We start from the raw sequence: 24,868 nt of genomic DNA, 5'->3' as shown, positions 1-24,868 counted from the left end.
ATAAGAGGCCTTTCCTTGTTTCTGCAGTGCCTTGGGATAATTAGTTCCAAGGGCTTTGTGCTGGAGCACAGAGGTCAAATGTCCTTCTTCAGAGCCTGGGAACTCCAGCAATTCGGGAAAATGGATCTGACCCCAAAAGCAGGTGTCTAAACCCAGGAATATTCCCCGTTCCTCAGGGAACTGGTCACTGCTGGAGGCACAGGGAGGTGACCCCCCAGGAGCTGCTGCACTTTCCAGCATTTCCATTAAAACTGGGGTTGGGATCTTTATCCATCCCCGTTGCTGCCCCACAGACAGGGGTGGGCAGAGGCTTTGCTGCCACAGGGGTTTGGGGACACCGTGGGGGTGACACCATGATGTGGGTGACAGAGAAAAATCCAGGAGCAGGACACTCTGAGCCGGGAACAGCCCCAGGAGGGGCCTGTCTGGCAGGATTTGAGGGGTCTGAGGAGCTCGGGGTGTCCCTCCAAACCCGGGAAGACACACACGTGTCACCCGTCCTCACTCGTGTCACCCACAACACAATTGTCCCTTCAGACTGCTCGTTCTGCATTTCCAATGGGGAGGAACAACTGCAGAGGGCACCAGCAAACCACAGCAGAGCCGTGAGAGGAGCAGCACGGCCCTGCCCGGGCTCCCGGGATCCCAGAATCCCAAATGTTCTGGGTTGGAAGGACTCAGCCCTCTCCAGTCATGCCCATCCCAGGGGGATGAGGTACCACAGCAGGACTGTGGGCACCCATGGTTTCACCTCTCCAGAGGGAACCCGGGAAGTGCCTGCAGGGATGTGGAAGGAAGCAGAGACCCAGGAAAGGTGGAGCTGTGAGGATCTCAGCCAGGGCAGACACTGGTGGGCACCTCCAGCCCCATCCCAGCACTCTGCAAAGGGGGGAGTGTCCCAAGCCCAGGTTTAGCTCCTGTCTTGCCTCAAACCTCAGCACAAACACGAAGACAGACCATTCCCCCCTCCAGTCCCCCCAGGAAGAGCAGCATCATCCTTTTGCCCCTTCACTGGACTCCTCTGCCATGCAAAGGGATTCACAGCAGCCTCTGGAATAGAAGGTTTAAAATCCCTTTTCCAAGCCCACATCCCCAGGCTGAGCCCTTGCAAAGGAGGAGCAAACCGAGAGGTGGAGGGGCTGAATCCTACACCTGGGGGTCTCACCCACAGCAGGGCTGTGCGAGGGGCTCCTGGGGCTCCTCTGCAAACACTTTACACGGGGGAGTAGCTGTTACTCACCAGAGATGGCAATGGAGCTGTTGCATGTAGACACAGAGCTATTTTTAGCCCATAGATACTTCTAAATATTTACACCAGCCTGCCGAGCCTTCCCTCAAATGCAGATGCAGGGCTGGGGCTGGGGGAGTGGGGGCTGTGGGTCCTCCCTCCCCTCTGAGGGTCCCTCCCCTCCAGCACATGTGGAACAGCTTTATTTCCCTTCCCAACAGACACGGTTGCTCTGGGGGAGCAAACAGGCTGTGCCTTGGTACCAGCTGAGGAACGAGGCAGCTCATTTCCCTCCCCTTCCTTCCATCCTCCTGTTTTCTGCTGCTTTACTTCCCCCTGGGAATGTCCCTCTGCAATGGGCCGTCCTGGGGTGGCCGTGACCTGCTGGAGCACTGGCTGGGATCAGCACCCAAAGGGGTTGGATGGAGGCTGTTCCCACCCAGAGCAGCTGCCAATCAAAAGCCAAAAAAACAGATAAACCAGCAAAATTCTTCAACTTCTCTCCTTGCTGTGCTGACCCTCAGGGCTGTGCCTGTGAAGCCTTTGTGTGTAGCACAAGGAGGTTTTAAGACCAGGAGAACACAAACCCGTCTCTTATTCCTACCTATTCCCTATTGCAGAGCACAGATGGGAGCTGTGAGCTGTTCCTGGTCCCCCTGGCCTCGCTGCCTCCCCACGTGCTCAGGTCACCAGCAGGACCAGGGTCCCTCCCTCGTCCTTGCAGCTGATGAAGGACTGATGACCCCTCTGGCTCTCTGGGAATTCAAATCCTCCAGCTGAGACCATCTGGGCCAGACGGAAGCACTTGGAGAGGTCTGAGAGCCGCAAACCACAGGTGCTCTGCAGGGAGACCCGACTGCCACCGGAGCCACGGAAGCGCTTTGAGTGTTCCCGTGAATCCCAGACACAAACAAGCTCCTCCACAAGTGCCTCCTGCTTCCCAATGAGTGAGCTCCCTTCCTTCCTGGCTCCAGGATGGAAATGTCTGGAGGTGACCAAGGGAGGTACAAAGGTCTGATTTCTGATCTGAAGCCAAAAGCCTCTGACTCCTCTCAGAGAGGCTTTCAGGAGATCGTGGAATCATGGAACGGTTTGGGAGGGAAGGGAGTGACAGGACAAGGGGGAATGGCTTCCCACTGCCAGAGGGCAGGGTTAGATGGGATATCGGGAAGGAATTCCTGGCTGTGAGAATGGGGAGGCCCTGGCACAGGTTGCCCAGAGAAGCTGTGGCTGCCCCTGGATCCCTGGAAGTGTCCAAGGCCAGGCTGGACGGGGCTTGGAGCAACCTGGGCTAGTGGGAGGTGTCCCTGCCCATGGCAGGGGGTGGAACAAGATGATCCTTAAGGTCCCTCCAGCCCAAACCATTCCATGACCCCATTTCAAACATCTTTTGATCCATAAGCCCTTTCCTCCTTCCTTTCCCCCCACTGCAGCAGCTGTGTCTGAATAACATCCTGCTTGTGTTGAAACAATAAAAGCATCTTTAAAAGAAGAAAAAAGGCATTTCTACACCCCATCTAACCCTTCCCTCTGTTAGTGGGAAGCCATTCCCCCTTGTCCTGTCACTCCAGGCCCTTGTAAAGAGTCTCTCTCCAGAGAGACTCCCTGTCAGTGTCTCAGTGAAGCAAGATGTGTGTTATCCTCACTGATAATGCAGTTTCTGTGCTGGTGGGAGGCCTGGCTTGTTATGTGGCTACAAACCAGACAAAATGCCCTTCCAACAGACTCCCACACTATGATCCAACCTCCTCCAGCCTCAGTGCCCACCTGACACCTCCACAGGTTCAGAGTGCTGTAGTTTTGGTTTGCATTAAATCCAATCCTGCTGCTCCCGGTCCAAGTGCTTGGGAAAGGGCTCAGCCCTTCCCAGAGGGACACCCGGCCCCGGGCTGTGTTGTGACAGCTGGAGGTCACAGCAGGGCTGGGGTCACCACTCTGCAAACCCCAGGGCTCCCAACCCGGTGGGGTCAGCCCTTCTGGAGACACACAGGATTTGGGGTTGAAAAGGAAAGGATTTGGGGTTGAAATGGAAAGGTTTCTGGTTGAAAGGAAAAGGTTCCCCCTGGCTGCTGCGGTTCCCTGTGCCAAAGAGACACAGTCCTGCCAGGAGCACAGGGACATGAGGTGCTGGTGGGCACTGGGCTCTGCCAGGGACTGGTGCAGTGGTTTGGCTGAGTCTCCCATGGGAGGGATTATCCCGTGCCCTCATCCCGGCTGTGGATGGGGCCCTGCACATGGACAGGCACCTCAGGAGGGGCTCACCTGGCTGGGTGCCCCTGAAATGAACTGATTTGCAGAACTGATTCACCCCATCGACCCAGCTCACGTTTTAATCAACAAATCCCAGTTGCAAAGGGCCGCTGAAAATGATTTTCAGATGCAAACCAATCCCTCTTCCTGCTGCCAGGGCCTGAACCACTCCCAATCAACTGAAAACCCCCTCAAAATTCCCCAGGGGGAAGAGAAACTGGGAAACCCACCCGTTTCCTTCAGTAACTGTTTACCACACTCTGTGCTGTGGCCATGAGACCCCAACACAGGGGTTGTCCCTCAGCAAACCTGGGAGGGGACGGAGGGAGCCAGGGAGAAGGAAACCAGGACTGAACACAGGCTCTTGGAACATAAAAAATTTACACCATGTTGCAAAGGAATAAAACACAGACGGTGAAGTCATGGGTGTGTTTTACATACAGATCACACAGAGGAATTTCCATTTAGGGACTGAGTGTTGCTCCTGACAGGTGATGAAACACACCCGGAGCTGTGACCCGGGATGGGCTCCGGCCTGGCCCTGTTCAGTGCCAGGAGGGTTACCCTCAGGATCCCCCAGTTTTTGGGCATCTTCCACAGCCTGAAGAGTAACAGGGAAAGGAATTCCTACCTGAATGCTCCTGCCCTTCTCTAGGGACAAACCTACCAGCAAACCCTTCCCAAGACAGGGAGGGATTCCCACACGCTGCTCCGGGAAAGGAGCTGTGCCTCACACAATACTGGATATTCTAGTTAAAAGTCAGCTAACCTTAACAGAGGTGACTCTAGATAAGCAGGAAAAAAGGGGGTTAGCTTGTAAGAACACAGAAAAACACCTTAAACAACCATTACACTGCTACACATACAAAAATCCAGGGGTTAGCACTTGGCTGCCCACGAGGGAGGGGATATGCTGCTCATCACCACGGCCAGAGCAGCTTCCCTCTGCTTCCCAAACACATGCAAGGGAATGTGCTGCTGGACTCCAAACCTTGGTGTCCCTGATGATCCCCTCTGCTCCAGAGTGACACAGGCAGTGGCTTTGGCAGGGAAAGCCAGCGGTGGGGACACAGGGCGTGGAGCCCAGCACAGACCTGACTGAAGCCAAAACTTGACTCCTCTGCCCTGTTTCTATTTTACTTACATTAAATGTATTTAGCTTCAGTGCGTAAACATTTTAATGAAAATTACAGGAACGGGTTGCCAGCTTCAAGTCCCTTAAGGAAGAAAAGAGTCCCTACCCCAGAGGGTCGGCGAGGCCGGTGGAGTGCTGGATGCTCACTTCAGAGATACAAAAACAGTAAAAAAAGTCAAGGTTTGTGCTGGCCAGCCAACACCTTCAAGAGGCTGAAAAGGTCAAATGATAGCACCATAAGCATTTCTGGGAGGTGTCCCCCGAATTATTGCTGCGTTGGTTCCCTTCCCCAAAATGTTCCCCGGCTGGGTGCCCAGGGCAGTGACCCCGCCGGGGGTCCCGGCAGGACCCGGCCCCCAGCCCAGCCCTCGCTGATCCGATGGTTTGAGCACCGTTAGAGAGTAGCACGACTAAAGAACCCGGGGCTGCCCCGGGACGAGGCAGAGCCGCCGGTCCCGGCCGTGCCCGGGAGCCCCCTGGCACCGCTCCTGTCACCTCCTGGAGAGCCGCTCGTCCCCGCGGTCCCGGCCGGGCCGGCGGCAGCTCCGGCAGCACTGCAGGCGCACCGTGGGCAGGGGGCACCGGCCCAGCAGCCGCAGGGTCTGGCAGAAGCCGAAGGTCAGGCGGTCGCGCTCGCAGGGGACACCTGGAGGGGAGGGAGAGGACAAGGGCAGTGTCAGTGCCTGTGTCACATCACCGTTGACGTGAAAATCTCCCAGCACGTGGCAAGAGTTGGAACAAGGTAGTCTTGAAGGTCCCTCCCAACCCAGCCCACTGGAGGATTCTGTGGGAGCTGGCACAGGCACAGACAGAGCTCCCCAAACACGGAGCCCACCTACAACTTGGTATTCCTCATTCCCAGCATCAACAACACCTGGGCTGCTCCCTGCAGCTCCACGGCATCCTCCCAGGGCAGCATCATTCCCAGGGAGCGGGGCTGAGGTGCAGGGGGACAAACTGACTCCTCCTCCCCATCCCCAGACCCCCCCCAGTGCCGGCAGAGCAGCAGAAAGGCCAGAATTCCTTTTTCTGGGCATTGTTTGGGTTATTTCGAGAACCTGCATCATATGGTTCGCTTCCTGCAGGTGTCCTGCAGACCCCAAAACAACTCTGGTGCTACTCCAAGGACGGGCTTTGTTTTGGGAACCGCTGCTGGGGGGCAGTGCCCGGGCAGCTGCAGCAGCAGCCGTGGTGGCCACAGCCCCTAGAGTCACCCACGGCCACAGCCTGGCCACCTCACTGAGTCACCCACGGGGTGAGCAAACTTTGCAGGAGCCGTTTCCTCTCTACAAACAGTCTGGAAATCACAGATCTCAGTCCAGGACCAGGAGTGCCAGGTCGGGGGGGTTGGGTTCACAGTGGGGGAGACTCGAGTGCTGCTCCAAAGAGACCTTGTCCTTGGGGTGTGAGAGGGTGGAACATCCCAGCACCCCAAAACACCCTCACACCTGCCTCCCCGTGCACCCCATGGGACAGCATGGGGCATACATCCCATGGGATGGTGTGGGAATGTGGCAAACAGGGGACAGCCCTCTCCTGTACCATCAGCAGCTACCAGCTCCACCACCAGCCACGCCAGGCTCAGCCAGGCTGCACCTCAACTCTGCCTCAGCAGCAGAGACCCATCACCAAACACATATTGTTCCTGTGGGTATACAGCTGGTTTCAGTTTTAATTTCCTCCTCTTCTGCTGTATCTCCACACAAGCACTCGCCCTCCCGAGCCCGCAGCATCTCACCCAGTTGGGCAAGACTCGCTTGAATTACATCAGCTCTGTCTGATTTTGCCTCCTGTACAAACAACGTAAATAAATGACAGCTTTTCTCTGGAAAAAAGCAGAGCTGATGCTCCCCTGGGCCGGCACCCCCCGGTCCCCTCACACTGCCCCTCCCTGGGCACCCTCCACCAGGACCACCCTGAGCAGGGGCAAAAGTGGGGTGGGAAATGGGCTTTTCTCTTTCTCAGGACACTTCTCTGCTCAGGCAACACCAGGACCGAGCCAGGGGAGCTCTCGCTGACCACTGTCCCTCGCCACGTCCCCTCTGGGAACAAAGGCTGTGCCGAGGGAAAGGCTGCTGCCCCGATTCCCACGGGATGAGCCGACCCCGGCGGCAGATGCAGAGCAGAGACTTCTCCCCCCATTTGGGATTTCAGCCACAGCCCCCTCCCCCAGCCCAGCAGTGAGGAGGTCACTCTAAAATTAATTTTCTATTTCAGCTGAGGTATTTCCTCTCCTCCCCCCGAGCTGCAGCTCTCTGTGCCCGGCAGGGGTGTCCCTGTGCCCCCAAAAGCCACTGATCCCCCACACCACTGGATCCAACGGCTGCTGATGGAGAAGGACCGAGTGGATCCCAGCTTCACATCACCCCCCCAGCCTGGGGGCTCGCTCCAACCCCCGGGGGCTGGGACAATGTGGATTTTTCCTGCTGGTTGAGCAGAGTGGATAAGAAATCTCTGTACAGCCCAGCAAGGGCCAGGCCAGGAGCACATCCCAAACCTGCCAGGAGAGCACCAGAGCCGGAGGGAAAAGGGAGACATTTGCTCATGCGATGCTCCCTCAGGGTCTCAGGGATAACATTCCCTGGGAGCAACCTTGTGGCTCCACCTGGCATTCCCTGAACCCCCAGGGCCCTTTTGCATTGGGACATTGGAGCACAGCAATACATGTATCCCATTTGCACACACTGCTGGTGTGCTCAGGTGTAGCTGCAGCAAAGCCCCAGGGCGAGGAGGACTTGGCTAAAACCACCCCAGGGATGGGTGGGGATGTCCCCATCACTGCTCGGGGGGTACCCAGGCCAGGCAGACCCCCAGGAGCCCCTCGGTATTTTTAGCCCTCTCTCCTGCTCACTCCACTTATCACAGCTTCCTAGGAAGTTATTTATGGATCCCAACCAAGCTGCCTCCTGCCTTCCCTTGAAAGAGCCCTGCAGGCTGCTGGAGCTCGTGCTGGGAGGTCGCTTTCCAGGACTGGAGTGAGGGTTCAGCTCTGTCCTGATCCCTGTCTGGTGGGGCAGCACCCTGGGCACAGGCAGGAAATTCCCATCCCTGGGCTGCCCCGGCAGAACGAGCCCATCCTGCCTGGATTCACTGCTCTTTGTGCACCACCTTATCAGCACAGGAATGAGGTTACTGTGGAAACAGCTGGGATGGGCTAGGAGAGGGTGGGGAAGAGCCACCTCCCTTGGCTGGAGGCTCTGTTGACCTTACAGGAGACCCCTGTGGGACTCTGGGTCCAAAGCAAAATGAGCTCATGGAATCACAAAACACCTGAATGGGAAGGGACCCACAGAGATCATCGAGTGCAACTGCTGGCCCTGCACAGGACACCCCAACAATCCCACCCTGTGCCTGAGATTGTTGTCCAAACGCTCCCAGAGCTCAGGGAGGCCAATGGGAGTCGCTGAGTTGCTCAGTTCTCATCACTTTTCCAGCCCCGTGCTCAGGGCCGAGGCAGCGTCTCAGGGTGGATGTGTGTGGGGTCAAGCTCAGGTCTGACAATCTTGGCTGGGCTCGTGATTCCTCCCTGGAATTTGGTCTTGGGCAAGGGAAGCTGTACTAAGCACTTGATTTGTCAGCTCTTCAGAGAGGGCCTGATTTCCATTTCCATTTAATCCTTTTACTGTTATTTTTTTCTATTAACGATTTTTTTATATAATCCTCACACTTCATTTGGACACACGTACCGTAAGTCTATGCCAAATTTTAGGCTAAAGAAATAGCTTAAAGCAGGGCTTTAAAAATCCAGGCTAAGTCAGCACATTAGAGAATGAAAACCCCCACTTTTTTTGGGGGTTGTTTTTTTAAGGTCAGCTTGGAAGTCGCTTTAAATTTCATTTAAGCTTCTGCCACCCAGACCTAAGCCTTTACTTCTATTCTCGGGAAAAATAAACTTCCTGGAACAGGTTTTGTGAAAACAAGGAAAGGTTGAGCTTCGAGCTGAGCTAGCAAATCCAGGGAATTAGGCTGCTGACCTCTGGCCTTCGGGATGCTCTCAAAGCCAGGGCCAGATTTAACAAATAGTATCCCAAGGTCCTGCTCCAGGGCCATGGTGCCCTCCCCTGTGGTCCCTGGCCAGCGTTATGGGATGCATGGGATGCACCCCCAGTGCCAGCTTTGCCTGCACAGACTGGCACCGACATGGCCAAGCTGGGAAAACGGGGAGAAAACCACAACCCCCCCCAGTTCTCAGGTGTCAGCCCTGCTGTGGGCAACCACTTTCTCCCACATTTCGTCAAAACAAGGAGTCCTTTCTCAAGCATCCCTTTCCCACTGACTCCAGCTGTTAATTAGCAGTTAATTAATTGCCCTCAATGCCTCACTCGGTAACACCTCCCTGCCTTGCCCCTCGGATAGGGACTTCCATGGTCAAATGACAGAGAAAATTGGAATTTGCTGCAATTATTTCCCGTATGGATCCCTTGTGGACAAACTCAGCAACATGCAGAACCACGAACAATTCCATTTCCTTACTCAGAGCAAGCAGGAACACAACGTTTAATTGCCAATTAATCTTGAGGCAACCAGAAGCGCAGCCAGCCCTGGGTCAGGGGCCTGGTGTCCCCTCACCCCCACACAACCCTGTGCTGGTTGTCCAGGGACACAGGGCTGAGCTCCATCCCACTGCTCTGTCCCCTTCCCAGAGGAACTGCACCAGTTCACACACACTTGTCCTTGAGCCAGCTGAAGGCTTTACCTCATCCCTTTGGTATTCCAAGCCGAGACACCTGTGGAATAGCGCTGGCTTGGCCCCATCACCTGCCTGACACCTGCTTGGAGCGAATTTGGGGAGCTCACAGACTACCCCCAGTACTGGATCCAGGGAATGGGCACAAGGGAAATGATGAATTTTATGGCATGACCCCAATGAACCCCCCAGGGGCTGCCTGTGCTCTGTGCCAAGCAGGGCTGTGTCACCATCACCAGGGTCTGCCCAAAAGCCACTGTCCTGGCACGGCCACCACCCCACACCAGCAGAGTGACCAGCTCCGTCCACCCCTTGGCTTCCTCTCCCACATACAGCAATTCCTGCTTTTCTGGGTTAAATCTATTTAATCTGCTGCATAAACTGGTGCTGGTTTCTCCAAGCCCTCACATGGGGCCTGGGGCTCAGCTCCTCTCCAAGATGCTGTAAACAATTCCCTGACAAACATCCGCAGCCTCTGGGACATCCCACGGAGGCATCGGGGTGCCCATGGGCTCTGATGCTCCCCAGGAGCCATCTAAGGACACAATCACAGCTGGCTGCAGCTGGAAGACAACAGGCACATTCAAAAATAACCTTGGTGTAATCTTCAATTAATTTATAACCTGGCAGAAGCACAGGACTCTGGTTCTAATTAATCCCGACCTCCTTTAATTGAGGAGCCGATTGCTGTGAGATGTTTGTTTGTGCTTCATTTGTTCCATCTCGGCTCAAAATCCATCTGATAATGGTTTGAATATTCAAACCCTGCTGGGGTTATTGGCGTTTCTGTGTCCAGTGAGGACACAACCGCTCACAGACCCAGCCATGGCTCTGTGGTACCGGAGCACCTCGTGCCAGAGGGGGGAGAGGCTCCCTGTGCTCCTAAGGAAAACACGGATTGCTCCAGCCTGCATCCATCTTGTGCAGTAAAGATCCTTTAAAACACAGGAAAGGGCTGGAGTTACGTTCATGCCTTTCTGGGAGCCTGTGGATTTACACATCTGGGATTTCCTGCCATGTGAAAGTTTTGTTCCCCTTCATGCTTTGGCTGGAAAGGTTTGTATTTCCAAGAGGCGTTTCCTGCCCTGGGCTGCAGCCAGAGCGTTTATGTCATTTTTGATCCAGGATTTTAACATTTATTTGTGTGCTTCCTACACATCTCAGTGGTTATTCTGGTCCAGCCTTGGCTCCATGGCTCTCATCACCAAGCCCGGCACGGAAATTTTCCCTTTATAAAAATAGCCGGAACCGCACATCATTTCTTGAGCAAGGCTGACTAATCATTTCCTAAAGGCTGGAGAGCCCCACAGCCCTGCAAAGGCTCCAAAAAGGAGCTGTTTAATGGCTAAAAACATCCCGATGGCCAGGGGTGCCAGTCCCCAAACCCCACTGTACCAAAGCCAACGCTCCTGCCCTCTCTGCAATAGGAGTCAGGAGGAACGTGCTGGACATGGGATAAACACAGGAGTTGGAAGGGTGGGAATGGCTGTCCCAGGCTGCAGAGGGGACCTGCCCCGAGGTGTGGAGCAGCCATGGATCCAGCTCCTGCACCCTGGGCTTCGGCCACTGCTGCCCTCCTGCCCACCCGCTCCATCTCTCAGCCCTCTCTTTGTCCCACAGACCTCTTGAGGGGCTCACATTACATTACTTTCTGGGCAGACAAAGAGCTTTTTTTTTGCACAGACACATTAAAAAGATAAAGCTGATAAATGATTGACATGCTCATACCAATGACATCCAATCCCTCCACATAATGCTTTTCCTTTAAGTGCCATTAACCCTTGCAGCCCCCGGTTTCTGGCTCACAGGGAACTGCCTGGTGCCATGGGATGAACCTCTGGGAGTGAAGGGGGCAGGAGAAGCTGAGTGAGTGCTGTGGTGTGGCCGAGCACTGTGGCTGCAGCCAGGGCAGGTAAATGAAAGGTGGGTTGAAATGGGGCTGTCACCCTGAGGCACCTGCTCAGACACACCTGAAGAGGCTGGAGAACTGGCCTTTTATCTGATTTGATAATGCTGGCCCAGCTTGTTTCCTAAGTTCTGTGTTCTGGGACTTTACCACCAGGCAGCTTTCTGAGAGCTCCATCACTGGCTATTTCCTTCTGCCTTCCTTTGCCTGAAAGCCACGTTGCCCCCGAACCAGGTCCCTTCACCCCACACCCCCACCAGGGTCCTTGGGGTGGGTGCTGACTGTCCCAGTGCTTGGTGACACTTCTGCATCCGACAAGCACATCCCAGCCCCCATCTGTGCCAGTAAAATCCCCGCTCGGCCCCGGAGAGACGGATGCTCCGGACATGTAGAGATGGTTATAACATTCCCACTTAATTATCGATTAGTCAAGCCAGCCTTACACAATCCATGTATGAAACACCCCCCCCCATCTTCCCATAGAGTTCCCACACTGCTTCTCAGACTGGTTTTCCATCCTCCCTGATCACTCCTTGCTGCAGCAGCCCCAGTTCTCTGGCAGCACCATGAGCACCACCCTGTGCCCGTCACCCTTCCCTGTGCCCAGATCCCTAGACCCTCCCAGCACTCAGCCCATCCCACCCTGCACCAGCACCAGCTGCACAGCACTTCCTGGGGTCCCTTCCTGGGGTCCCTTCCCAGGAGCAAGACAGCACAGGGCATGACCTGCCCTGGAAAAGTGAATGGATTGCAGCCGGTCCGTCCCCACTTCTGGTGTCCTCCCATGAACCATCCTGGGTGGATGGGAAGTGAGAAGTGGGGAGAAACACAAAGAATGAGGCTAAACTTGGCTAGAAAAACCACCCCTGGTTACAGGACCCAGGACGGGTCGTGTTCCTACAGTTCTTAAGAGTCTTTAACCGGGAGCCTGGGTGGTTCCCACACCAATCCCCAAGATCACCACCATGCCCTCAAAACTCAGCATTTGTCCCAAGAGTTCCGCAAGCTCCTGAGGAGCACAACCTATGGACACAGCACTCAGTGTCAGCACAGGCAGGAGGCCCCAGCACTGCTCGCTTACCCGGCTCCGAGCTGTCACAGTCCTGGGGGTTGCACCTCTGGGTGCTCTCGGGCCAGGGCTCGTGGTCACACAGGCTGCTGTCCTCCTCGGCCACCCCTGTCTTGGTGTTGATGCACTTGACCTGGCGCCTCTGGATGCCCCCTCCACAGGGAGCCGAGCACTGCGGGAGCAGGGACCCCGTCAGGCCGGGAGGACCCCTCCCTGCGCCCCTCAGGGCCACCCCAGAGCCCGGGAGGTGGTTGTGGCAGCCACAAACCCCCCCGTTGGTTTGGAGGGTTGGGTTTCCCCCATCCCGTTCCTCATGTTTCCTGCAGATCCCATGGAGGGGAGCCCGTGCCCACTCACCTCCCCCAGGAGCCCCTCACCTCCCCCCAGGAGCCCCTCACCTCTCCCCAGGAGCCCACCACCCAGGTGGTGCAGGGCTGTGTGTTGCAGGGCCGGGTCGTGTTGGGCCGCGAGGTCTCCTCGCAGCGCCCGAGCTCCGGACACGTCACCAGCCGCTCCTGCTCCCCTCCACCGCACGACTCCGAGCACTGCCGGGACACAAACCATGGAATGCACCGTCAGGGTACCAGGGCTGGAGCCCCTCTGCTCTGGAGCCAGGCTGGGAGAGCTGGGGGTGTTCACCCGGAGAAAAGAAGGCTCCAGGGAGACCTGAGAGCCCCTTCCAGGGCCTAAAGGGGCTCCAGGAGAGCTGGAGAGGGACTGGGGACAAGGGATGGAGGGACAGGACAAGGGGGAATGGCTTCCAGGGTTAGATGGGATATTGGGAAGGAATTTTTCTCTGTGAGGGTGGGGAGGCCCTGGCACAGGTTGCCCAGAGAAGCTGTGGCTGCCCCATCCCTGGAAGTCCTCAGGAAGTGTTCCAGGTCAGGTTGGACAGGGCTTGGAGCATCCTGGGCCAGTGGAAGGTGTCCCTGCCCATGGCAGGGGTGGGATTTGCTCAGCCCCCTCCCCAGCCCCTACCTCTCTCCAGGAGGACGTGTACCAGTCCAGGCAGGGCGGGCTGTGGCAGGGCAGCTGTGCCGGGGGTTTGTGCAGCACGGCCTGGCAGTGGAAGGGCCGCAGCAGCCGCTGGTCCCTGGTGTCGACACAATGAACATCCCGAACCTTTGTCCCCTCACCACAGTTCTTGGAGCACTGGGAAAGGACACGAGCATCATGCTGGGGAAGGGCCAGGCTGTCCAGGAGCCCACCCAACCTGAGCTTTCAAGCCACTTTTATTTAGCTTTTGCAAATTCCTGGCCCGAGAGCAGGAAAAATGGAAATATTGTGGGATGAAGAAGTTTAAACTCTGTGGCAAGTGCAAACCCTCACCTTTGTGAGCCATGGGGCAAGAGCCCACCCCGAGAGCAGGGGTGACCCCACACCTGCCTTGCCCCGAGGGGTGTTTGGGACCCTCCCTCCCCGTGTACCTTGCTCCAGTTGCCCACACGCCACGAGGAGCAGGGTCTGAGGGAGCACCTCCGGGCAGGGATGGGTCTGTCGGCCGAGGCACAGCCGTCGTCGCTGCCGCTGCTGCAGCGCACACTCCTCCAAATCGCACCCACACCACACGTGGCTGAGCACTGCAACACAGGGCAACCTGCTCCTCTGCCACCCACACCCCAACACCCACACCCCCGGGGCAACCTGCTCTTCTGCCGCCCACACCCCCGGGGCAACCTGCTCCTCTGCCACCCATACCCACACCCACATCCCCGGGGCTGCCTCTGGCCCAGGGTGGAGCAGGGTGGCCCAGCAGAAAGGTCCCTGTGGACTCAGCTTCTTCAAGGGCAATGCTGGTTAAACTGGGCCGTGTGCGGGCAGGGCTGGGGGATGATGTGGGAAGAGGAGCTTTCCTGAAGGCTGCTTGTCTCTGAGCAGTCCCAGGCCAGGCAGCCCTCAGGGAAAACCCTCCCCCATACCCCATTCCATGTTAGTGGGACTCAACACATACCTCACTCCAGTTCCCAACTTCCCAGCTGGGCATGGCAGTGGCTGCCGCGGTGGTCAATGGTGGAAGCGAAGCCTCCTCTTCTTCCTCCTCCATCCTCTTCTCCCAGAGCGGTGGGGGAGCAGGGGAGGGCTGGGACCACTTGTGCCCCCCGTCACTGAAGGCAAATGTCCCTGGGGGTGCCCAGGGTTCCCCTGGCATGGTGATGCTGAGTGGGGTCCTGTGGAAGGTCTGTTCAGCATGGGGCGATGCTGGCTCCGGGGGGTGGGACATCCCCAGGGTCCACCATTCCCAGGGGGCCTGGGAGGGGGATGATCCCGCTGGGTGTGCAGCTGGGCTGTGAGCTGGGGCCGTGGGCATGGCTGGTGCTAGGGCGTCCCGCTGGGTGAGGCCGCTGGAGCTGAGCTGGGTGGCTGGTCCAGGCACAGCAGGGGACAAGGACACTACTGTGGGAAGGGCTGTAGTGGCCACCCATGGGGCTGAGCTCAGGGATGTGGGGGCATGGAGCTCTGGCTGGTGCCCTGCCTGCCCTGTGGGACCCCCGACAGCACCCATGGGAGAGGGACTCACAGCAGGATGGGTGCTGCCAGCACTCCATCCCATCTCCCACCCCGGTCCCTGCAGGGTGGGGAAGGAAAGATCTGCCCTCTCTGTCCCACGGGGATGCTCATCATTCCAATCTGCTGGCACTGCCTGTGTGCCCACCACCCGTCCCAGCACTTCTGCCCCCCTGTCCTGCTCCATGGTGTCACCGGTAGTGTCTCCAGGGAGGACAAAACCCATTTCCCTGGAGTCCTCGAGGCCTGTCCACACAGACTCGGCCCCATCGTGCCCCTCCCTGCTGGGGTGACCCGGCCCCGCTGTGCCCACACGGCCCTCGGGGCTCCCCAGCACTCCAGGAATGTTGGATTCCTCTACCCCGGCACTGCCCCGGGCTGTGGGCACTGGAGTGGGGGGATCAGCCGGGTGGGGACCCCAGGGACTGAGGCCACGGGCTGGAGCATCCTGCCCAGGACCTGTCCTAGTCAGCACAGCTCCATGGGGCTCATCCGGGGCCGAGTGGCCGTGGCTGTTGGCAGAGCTGTGACTCGTGGTGTGCTGCATGGGTGGGTGGTCCTCGGAACGGGGCACCGGCACTGTGCCCTCCTCCTCACCCAGGAACCCAGGGATGGTGTATTTGGGAGTGGCTGATCCTGCATCCTCGGGGACCATGCTCAGGAAGTCATTCCTGGCTAAATCCCCAGGCTCCATCTCCCCCTCATCCACAGGAGCAGAGGCTTTGGTGCCTGGATGGTGCTCTCTCTCTCCTCCCAGCTCGGTGGTGAGCAGGACATCAGTGGGCATCTCCCAGGGCCCCTCCACGTCGTTGTTGCTCAGCTCTGGCTTTGCCTCCTCACCTTTGGTCTCCTTCTCCGTGAAGGGATAGTAAGACAGATCCTCGTGGAAGTTGATAAAATTATAATCATAGTAAAAATCATCAACAAAGACGTTTCCCTTCCTGGCTGGGAAGTCCTCCTCAGGGATGACATTGACGTCGTTGGACTCGGGAGTGTTTGGGATGAGGGGGTTAAATTTAGCGATGTGGTTGCTGGGGACGTGATGGATCTCATTAAATATCTCCCTGCTGGAGGAGCCGCTGCCAGACCAGTCTGCGTTGGCAGTGTCCGTGTCCCGCTGGCACGGGGGCTGGGAGCAGGGAGTGTCCCCCTGGCACGGGGGCCGGGAGCAGGGAGCCTCCGGGCGGGGCCTCTGTGCGGGGTCACACGCGGCCCCCGAGCTGTTGCTGCAGTGGACAGGGCGCCACTGGGTCCCATTGCCACACGTCACCGAGCACTGGGGAGGGAAGAGAGAGGGAAACGTCAGGAATGGGAGCAGGGGGGCTGTGGGGCGCCAGGAGGAGCAGGGGTGGGAGGGGGTTGGCAGCAGCACCTGTGCCCCTCACCAGAGCCCCCCTCTGAGATGCCAAAGGGGGTGCTTGGTTGTCCCATGTGCCACGATGCTTTGGGCACGGGGGCTCCACGTTGCTCTGCCACGCTCCCACCACCCACCCGGGTCCCCAGGCGTCTCCTGTGCCACTCCCACTGGTGCCATTCCCCCTGCACCAGGAGTCAGGAGCAGGGGGTACTGGTCCCACTGGTAACCAGGGTACTGCTGCCCAAATCGAATTCTGGGGCTGTGTCCTGTCAGAGACCGTCCCTGGCAGGGCTGGTGTTGAGGGGCACTTTGCTCAGGGTGATCCTTGACCTGCACTCCAGCCAGAAACAGTTTTCCCGGGAGATGGGCACTGGGAGGGGCACTGGATAAGATGATCTAATAGCTCTTTCTTATGACCTATCGCCATGAATTGCATCTCTTCTTCTGGAAAAGCATTTTTTGAAGCAGGGAATAACAACGTGGGTGTTGTCTGAGTAGGGAAAAGGCAAAGGTCAGGAAGGAGCTTTGTTGGGGACACCCTGGCCCCACCATAATGGGCTCTTTTAGATGGGTCAGTAAAAAGAAACTAAGAGTCTGGAAAGATCAGCAGCATTTTCTGCTGCATTTGGGCCTTGGAGCAACCCGGACTTGTGAAATGTGTCCCTGCTTATGGCAGGGGGTTGGCATGAGATGAGCTTTAAGGCCCCTTCCCACCAAACCATTCCAGGATTCTCTGATAACACCATGTGGCCACCACAGGCATTCCCACCAGCTGAATAAAACATTACCCCACACCAATATCTGTGAGAGGGCTGCAAGGAGGCTGCTTCCCCCCCTGGGATGGCACTGCCAACCCAGGGAAAACGCATCAACTCCCACAAAGCTAAAATTTCCCAGCAAAGGCCTCCAGCTCCATCCAGGAGATAAACTCCAGGTATGGCAGCGCTGGCAGGAGGGAAGCAGGGGGGGTTATTTGCCAAGGCTGGGTTATCAGGGAAGCCTCTGGGACACAGATAAGGAATGAGGGCTGGCAGGAGCCTCGTGGAGGAACACACAGAGCCCACAGGAGGGCTCAGCCTTGAGCAGGAGCCACCACAGCCAGCTGGGTCATGCTCCTGCCAGGAGAGAGACGCTCCCCCTTGGGAACTAATGGACAACAAATCATCCTTCTGACTGCACTAACTTCCTTGGAAAGTCCATAAAGCTGGATGTGCATTGCTCTAGGGTCCTTCTGAAGACACTAAGTCCTGGTGTTTAAGCAGTTTGCTGGGCTACCCAAACCCCAGAGAACACCTTTGGTGTCGGGTGCTCCGGTGCCGGACAGGCACATGCACTCCTGGGGTCTGCAGGGACAGAACCAGCCCCAACCCCTGTTAGGAACTGCTGCCAGAAGGACCACGTTTCTGGGAAACTTCAAAGCCCTTCTCATTCCCCTACTTACAGTGGTGGTGGAAACAGAGAAAAAAAAAAGATAGCTCTTGCTTTAAATTAAAGGACAGAAAAAATGACAGAATCCCCAAATCCTGAGCACTTTTCTCCTGAGCTCACAGATCTGTCCATGCCAACACCACAGAGGACAACTGTGAGGGCTGGGGCTGGCCCTGGCCAGCACTGACCCACCACCAAGCCACGATTTTCCCGTTAAACCATTGTATCCATCTCTCTCAGCCCTTAATTTTGGCTTTTGTGGGCCCCTAGAAAAATATTTCTAACTCCCTCTCTCATTTAGCCTTCAAATTCTCTGTTCACATTCGATCCTGGTTGTTCCTTAGCAACAAGCCCCGTTACCAGGCTCTCTCCTTTCTCTCCTGATATTTGCCTTCATGCTGAACACTTTTTGGAACGGCTGCTTAAATTAGGAGTTATCATTTTCTGGTTGAAACCCTCAACCTGTGGTTAAGCTGATCCACAGAAACACAAAAATAAATCAAGGCTATACAGAGTGTGACCGTAAATCACATCATGAAATGGTTTCTGCTGGAAGGGACCTTAAAGATCATCCAGTTCCATCCCCTGCCATGGGCAGGGACGCCTCCCACCCTTGGAGCAGTGCTCCAAGCCCCATCCAGCTGAAAACCTCTTGTTTCTGCCCTCCTTGCCCAGGGAGCATGGCTGTCACCCTGAGGGAGCAGCAAGGCTCAGAGGTGGGGCACAGTTAAACAGCACAGTGCTCCTTCCTCACTCTGAGACCTCTCCATGGGAGCTGGTGAGCCCACACAGACACATCCATGGGTTTTCCCTGTGGGCAGGAGGCACACCCATCGCTGAGGGTGTCTGAGGGCACCTTGTCCCCAGCTCCCACCAGCTCTGCCAGGCACTGGGACCTCCCCGACGCTCCTCCTCACCTCGGACCAGTTCCCCACGACCCACTGGGAGGGACAGGGCACATCCCGGTGACAGGGCGCGGTGGCATCGGGCCTGGGGAGGTGCTGGCAGGCTGCCTGCTGCAGGGCCCTCTGCTCGTCCAGCCCCACGCTCTGGATGCACAGCACTGTCCTCTTCATCAGCCCCGAGCTGCCACATGAGGCCGAGCACTGCTGCCACTCCCCGACCCACCACCTGCACAGGGACACCACAGGGAGGGGAAAGGGGGTGGGAAAAGGGGAAGGGAAAAAGGAAAGAGGAGAGGGAAAGGTCTCAGCCAGAGCCAGCATCCACGTGCCGGGTTCCATCCTGTGGCCCATCCCGTGGGGCCATGGGGGAACGAGGATCCCAACTGCAGCCTGTGCATCAGCCCAAGGTCAGGGAGCCCAGATGGAGGGTCAGGGATGGGTCAGTCCCCGAGTTGTGCCGGGGATGGTTCTGTGCACATGGAGGAGCATCCTGCCAGGATGGGACCTGCTATGCAGCTCGTAGCCTGAGGACAAGCAACACCCTGCAGCCGTCAGGCAACCCCAGGGGTGCTCTCATGGGCCAACACAAGGTTTATGGATGAGGGAGAGGAGAGGTGTGAAGAGCTGCACACATCCTGGGGTAATCTGGCACGGCAGTGACCGGGGTCCCCCCACACTGGTCACCCCCCAGGGCTGTTGGACACTAAGGATGAGCTGAGGAGGGGTGGGAAGGGGAGGGTTGGACCTGGCCGGGCAGGGCTCCGCGCTGCAGGGGCGCTGCTGGTCGTCGGGGCGGGTGAGTGCGTCGCAGAACCGCTCCTCCACGATGCCAGCCAGCTTCTCCACACAGTGCACCACCTGCCGCTGCACCCCTGCGGGCACGGACACGGGCACGGGCTCTGCGGGGGCTTGGGAAACCAAACCACCCGCACAGGCACCGCCTCGGCTTTGGAAACCACACCAAACCACCCAGCACCCTCTATCATCAGGGGACAAGAGGCCCTTGGTAAGTCTGAGCCACCAAAACAGGGGAAAGGAAAGAAAACCACCACTTGAAGCTGCAGACCCAAATCTGCCAAGGTTCCAATGCCATCATAGAGCCCCGTGGCACCAGTGCAGCTGGGGCAGGAGGGGTGACTGTGGAGGTGCTGCACCGGCCTGGCAGTGCTGCCCAGAGCCCCCTCCAGCCACAGCAGCCTGTGTGCACGGGGGATTTTGGGAGCTGTGTTCAAAGGGAGCCAATGGGCAGCACACAGCTGTGCTGGCAGCCCTGCCCCACCACAGCTCTGGGATAAATCTCTGGCTGAAGCCTCGTGTCCTCGAAGCACTCGGGGTGATGTTTCTAAGGGTGACCTCACCACGCTGCCTCGCTCCGGCTTTCGGCCCCGTTTTTGTAACACATACTTGACCTATGCCTTGGAGAGCTGTCACTGACCCGCTGCCACCAGTTGAGGCTGACAGAGCCCTGCTGAGGCTGCTGAGCTGGGCTCTAGTTCAAGCACTTGGGAGCTTACGGGCCCCTGGGGCTGGCCAGAGGCTCACCCTGAGCTCTCCCAAATCCATGTCTCAGCTCACTCCATCATCCAGCCCAGGGAAAGAGGCTCAGCCCCTCCTCCAGCTGCTCACCCTCACCCGACTCCTGCCAGATTCACTCCTGTATTTCCCTTCTGTTCTGGAAGCCAAGCACTCAAACCGTGCAAAGCAAAGCTGGTTTTAAATAAAAGCCATCTCCTGGCACTCTGTGCTACCTAGAAAGCACGAGTGTCCTTGAATTCCCCTTTCTTCCAGTGCCAGCTGCTCTCAAGGAAGTGCTTGCTCCCCCTGGCAGCGTGCCAAGAACATCCCATTCCATCAGCTGCCCCAAAAGCTGCCCCGGGGGGGACCCCGGTGGTGCAGCGAGGCAGGATGGAGGGAAGCGAGTGTCTGACACAGGGAGCCACATCAGGCACCTTCCCGTGCGCTCTCTGTAAATCCCTGGGCGTGCTCCCCCACGCAGAGGCCCAGCCAGGCGGGAGACCAGCCCTTCCACACTCCCGGATTTCTCCAAAGCTCTTTTGTCTCCCTCCCGACGCCGAGGAAGGCCGGGCGGTAACGGGACACCCCCGGCGGTAACAGGACACCGCGCCGGGAGCAAAGCGCTGATAAAGCGCCGGGTCCCGCGAGCACCGCGGGGGCAGCGGAGCCGTGACCTCGGCAGATGGCCCTTTTATTTCCCCCCTAGGACCCCCTGAAACCAAAGACCCGGGAATTCCTCAGGCGTCCCTGGGCATGCTCCACCTGCTCCAGCTGCCACTCCGCGGGGCCGAGCCGGGTGTCCCGCGGGGTCCGGACTCACCGGTGCCACACGTGGCCGTGCAGGTGGTCCAGGAGCCGAAGCGCCACAGGAACTCGGGCTGCTCGATCTCGTTCTCGCTGTCGGCCGGGCGCTGGATCGTGTACTGGTACCGCACCCCGGGGTTGGTCTCCTGGAACAGCAGCTGGGGGGACAAGGGCCGGTCAGGGCAGGGCGGGGGGTGGCATCACACCCCGGGGGCTCCTCCGGGGAGAACGACCTGCCCAGCACAGCCAGAAGTGTTCAAGGCCAGGTTGGACAGGGCTTGGAGCAACCTGGTCTAAGGGAAGATGTCCCTGCCTGGAGGAATTCCCTAAATTGCTGGGAACAGGCTCCCGCTGCTCCTGCGGTTGACACAAGTCCTGCCCAAAGCGCCTCCTGCACCCACGCTCGGGAGGGCCGGGAGTTTATCCCTGTTTTTCTTAGTCTAAGCACTCCCATTATTGCCAAAGCTTTGTTGTTCTTGGAGCTTTGGAGGAAGCCAGGGCGTCTTTCCAAAACCTCTCCATGAATATTGAAACACTTGTCCAAAGGTTTTAATTAGGCTGCGAATCCCAGAAAGTGATTCGCGGGTGCCGAGCGCGCCAGCGTTCCCATTAACAGCAGCTCTTGGAGGCAGCCAGCCCAGGATCCCGCTGCTCAGCCACTGAGGAAGGAAAGGGTTAGGGAAGGAAAAGATTTTGGCTGCTCAGGGAGGCCAAGCTCCAGGAGAGCCTGTGCGAAGGGGCTGGTGCTCCGGAGAGTGTGTTGGGATAAGCCACCACTGCCGGGCAGGGGAGGGTCCTGGGGATCCACGGGATGCAGCTCCGTGGCCATCACTGCCCCTGCACCACACCTGGCACCACGAGGGGTTTCAGCCTGGAGCTGGCTGTGCCATCCTCTGTGGGATGATTCCCACTGGCTTCTCCAGAGCAAAACTTGGCCTCACGGGCACAAGGATATTGACTCCCAACAGCTTTGCATTAACTGGCAGATCCCTCACCCCTGACCAGCCCAGCCAGAAGCACCAAGGGCTCTTCCCCTGCTCTTGATAAGATATGGGAAGGGCCTCAGGAAACAGCTCTTTCTCCTCACGCTCCCTCTCCCGTGTAAATATTTTGCGGAACACGGAAAGGGGACGAGGCTCAGCTGGAAGTGCTCGCTGGGCCAGTGGCGTGTGCTTGGCTGCTCCAGTGTTGGCTCCCAGAGAAACACACTCAGCCAGGAGATGCAGAGCCCCACCCCCTGGATGCAGGGAAGTGCTGTGATGGACCGTGGTGGCTCAGCCCTGCCCAGGAAGGCAGAGGATCCGGGGGCTCTGTCCCCCCATCCTGCCGGCTGCGTATCCCATCGTACCTGGATCCACACGGGCTCCACGGTGGGCCCTGGAGAGGTGAGATTCTCCCAGTTCCCCGTCCTCTTGTAGGTGAAGGTGGTCCCTGCCACCCTGTAGTCCCCGTTCCACTGGATGGTCCAGCCACCATTCAGGAAATACTTCTCCGGGTCCTCGCTCCGCAGCGCCAGGAAATTCCCGGCTTCTGCGACTTCTTCAATCCGGATCTCCCGGGCTCCCACAGGGATAATCCCAATATCAACGTAGCCTGGGAATGGAACTGAGCATTGGTTTTGGGGGAGATGTGGCAGAGACAATTTGTGCCCTCGGGTGGATGAGTGTCCCCTGGGTGGGTGTTGTGTCCCCTGGGTGGGTAAAAGTGTCCCCTCTGTGGGTGCTACTGTCTCCTGGGGGGGGGGGGCAGTATCCACTGAGTGCCAGCATCATGCCAATCCTTACATCTCTGTGAGGCACCCATGGGCACCAAACCCCACCTTGCACTGAGCCCAGCTGCCTTCCCTGCTGTCTTAACCCAAAAATCCTGACAAGCTGGGATTAAAAGCTTCCCTGGGAGTGAGCAGCAGCAGCAGCAGTGGCAGCAAGCCTGGCTCTGCATGGACCAGGCACTCAGTGTTTTGGGGACAGTGCTGTGCCCTTACCCAGCCCCTCGCTGTCCTCGAAGGTCTTGTGGACGGTGTGGCAGGTGGAGCCGTCCCCGTGGCAGACCCCGCACCGATCCTCCACCGCGTGCGAGTCGATCTCGTAGTCACAGCCCACGTTCTGCAAGGGACCCCCGTCAGCCCCAGGGCTGGGGAACACCCCCAGCTCCCCTCCCACCCCTGCGAGCCCCAGGGGCACGTGGCCATGAGCTCTAATGCCTCCCACGTGGGATTCTGCCCTGCAGAGCACAGATCACCACCCACTCCCTCATTTAACAGAAATCCGATGTCTTCATGTGTGCTTATTCCATCCCAAACCCTGGGAGTTTCCCTAGAGAAAGAGATAAAGGGATCAGTTCACTGCCACTAAAGGCAGCTGGAGGACACAGGGCACAGCTTGGCAAAGCCTCCCCAGCCACACCAGGATCTCCCAGACCATTCGCAGCATCAGCTGCACCATCTCCAACGGGTTCGTAGAATCCTGGAATGGTTTGGGTTGCAAAGGACACTAAAGACAATCCAGTTCCAACCCCCTCGCCATGGGCAGGGACACCTTCCACTATCCCAGGTTGCTCCAAGCCCTGTCCCACCTGGCCTGGGTTGTGCTCTATATCCTTGAGGCAGCACAGAGGCTGGAACACGTGTGTACGACACACCCCAAGGAAATCAGGAACGCTTTCCAAGTGGGGAACGACAAAAGGAACGAGCTCAGCATGGGAGGGAGGGGACGCTGGTTCCCTAAGGGACGGGTCACGTGTTTTCCCAGGCAGGGCCGTCCTTGGGCTGGCTGCAGGAGGAGCAGCACAGGACCCACCTTGCAGATGCCGTTGATGCACATGTCCCGGCTGGAGTCCCGCTCGTAGCACGGCGTCCCGTCCACCACCGCGTCCCGCAGCTTCTCCGCAAAGTACTCGTGCTCCGGCCGGCAGTGCAGCTCGCAGGGGTTAACTGGGGAACCCAACAGGCACACACTAAACCCTGGCAGTGGGGGCCACCCAGCCGGCTCCGAAAACACAACCCTGCGAGCCCAGTGATGTCAAACACTGCCAGGCGAGTCTCGGGCACAAACAGCGCTCGGACCCTCTGCGGGACCGCGTTTGAGGGTTTCTGTGTTTGAGGTCTCTGCCCTCCACTCACTGTTGTTGGGCACTGGTGTCCACTTGTAGAGCTTCCCTTTGTAGAGCATGGGGTTGAACTGGCTGCACTGGACCTGGCGGAAGGAGGGCTTGTCCGGGGGGCACAGCCTGACGTTGCAAATCCGGAACCGCTTCCGCTCCCCCAGGCAGTACCGGCCCCCGTACTTCGGCCTGTCCATGGGCAGGGAAAGGGAAATCAGGGAGGGTTTGGGAAGAAAGAGACTTCATAGTCATGGAATCCTGAGAGGGTTTGGGTTGGAAGGGACTGTAAAGCCCATCTTGTTCCACCCCCGTGCCATGGGCAGGGACACCTTCCACTATCCCAGATTGCTCCAAGCTCCATCCAGCCTGGTGCCCATCCTGCAGCTGCTCTGGAGGAGCTGCTCTCCATCCCACCCAGGATACCCCTCCAGCTCTGCTCCTCTACTGCCCAAGGGAACAGCAAAGCTGCCATTGATCTTTTTAAACTAAAAGGGACTTGAAAAGCCACAATAATTTTCTCTCAGGTTCCGGCCATGTTGCCTTTTCCTTTGGCCACACCACTCTCCACAGCCCACGTCCCCATGACCTCACGAAAATTCCTTCTCCAGGACACACTTTGCTGAAGAGAATGAAGTTAATGATTATTTTGGGGCTGTGTTTACATGCCCTGCCCCGAGGGAATGTCTGTGGGAGGAGGGGTGCCCAGCACACACGTTTGCTCACTCCATCCCAAAGGCAAAGCTGGAGATTTACCTCCGGTGGCCAAAGCAAACAACTGCCCGGGAAATTCCGCTGCTTTCCCAGTGTTTGCTCTCCCGCCTGTCCACAGCTGTGTTTGGAGCACTCCATAAACTACCACAGCACTTCTGCCACGGAGCTCATGTCAAACCAGACCTGGCTCTTGACCCAGGTCTGAGACAACACAGCACTTCCTTCAACAGCCCCACAGCACGTGCCAAACGTGCCCCAGGGAGAGG

The 24,868-nt window shown here is 57.8% G+C and overlaps 1 protein-coding gene across 1 annotated transcript in view; it reads right to left on the bottom strand.

Moving 5' to 3' along the window:
- Nucleotides 1-4,944: 4,944 nt before the first annotated feature.
- Nucleotides 4,945-24,868, bottom strand: part of ADAMTS7 (ADAM metallopeptidase with thrombospondin type 1 motif 7) — a 34,215-nt gene continuing 14,291 nt past the window's right edge. Inside the window, exons 12-24 of the mRNA XM_027688530.1 lie at nucleotides 23,911-24,080; nucleotides 23,588-23,721; nucleotides 22,774-22,894; nucleotides 22,138-22,382; nucleotides 20,806-20,947; nucleotides 19,216-19,342; nucleotides 18,483-18,696; nucleotides 14,227-16,056; nucleotides 13,703-13,855; nucleotides 13,254-13,427; nucleotides 12,674-12,820; nucleotides 12,288-12,447; nucleotides 4,945-5,259 (exon numbers count right to left, since the gene is read on the bottom strand). Coding sequence (XP_027544331.1) covers nucleotides 5,105-5,259; nucleotides 12,288-12,447; nucleotides 12,674-12,820; nucleotides 13,254-13,427; nucleotides 13,703-13,855; nucleotides 14,227-16,056; nucleotides 18,483-18,696; nucleotides 19,216-19,342; nucleotides 20,806-20,947; nucleotides 22,138-22,382; nucleotides 22,774-22,894; nucleotides 23,588-23,721; nucleotides 23,911-24,080 — 3,772 coding nt within the window. The 3' untranslated portion in view covers nucleotides 4,945-5,104. The remainder of the gene's footprint in view (nucleotides 5,260-12,287; nucleotides 12,448-12,673; nucleotides 12,821-13,253; nucleotides 13,428-13,702; nucleotides 13,856-14,226; nucleotides 16,057-18,482; nucleotides 18,697-19,215; nucleotides 19,343-20,805; nucleotides 20,948-22,137; nucleotides 22,383-22,773; nucleotides 22,895-23,587; nucleotides 23,722-23,910; nucleotides 24,081-24,868) is intronic.

Source organism: Neopelma chrysocephalum, unplaced genomic scaffold (genome assembly GCF_003984885.1).
Source record: "Neopelma chrysocephalum unplaced genomic scaffold, ASM398488v2 Primary Assembly neopelma1_75, whole genome shotgun sequence".
Taxonomy (NCBI): Eukaryota; Metazoa; Chordata; class Aves; order Passeriformes; family Pipridae; genus Neopelma; species Neopelma chrysocephalum.
Note: the sequence above shows the minus strand (reverse complement) of the source record. Positions and strands in the feature narration are given on the sequence as shown.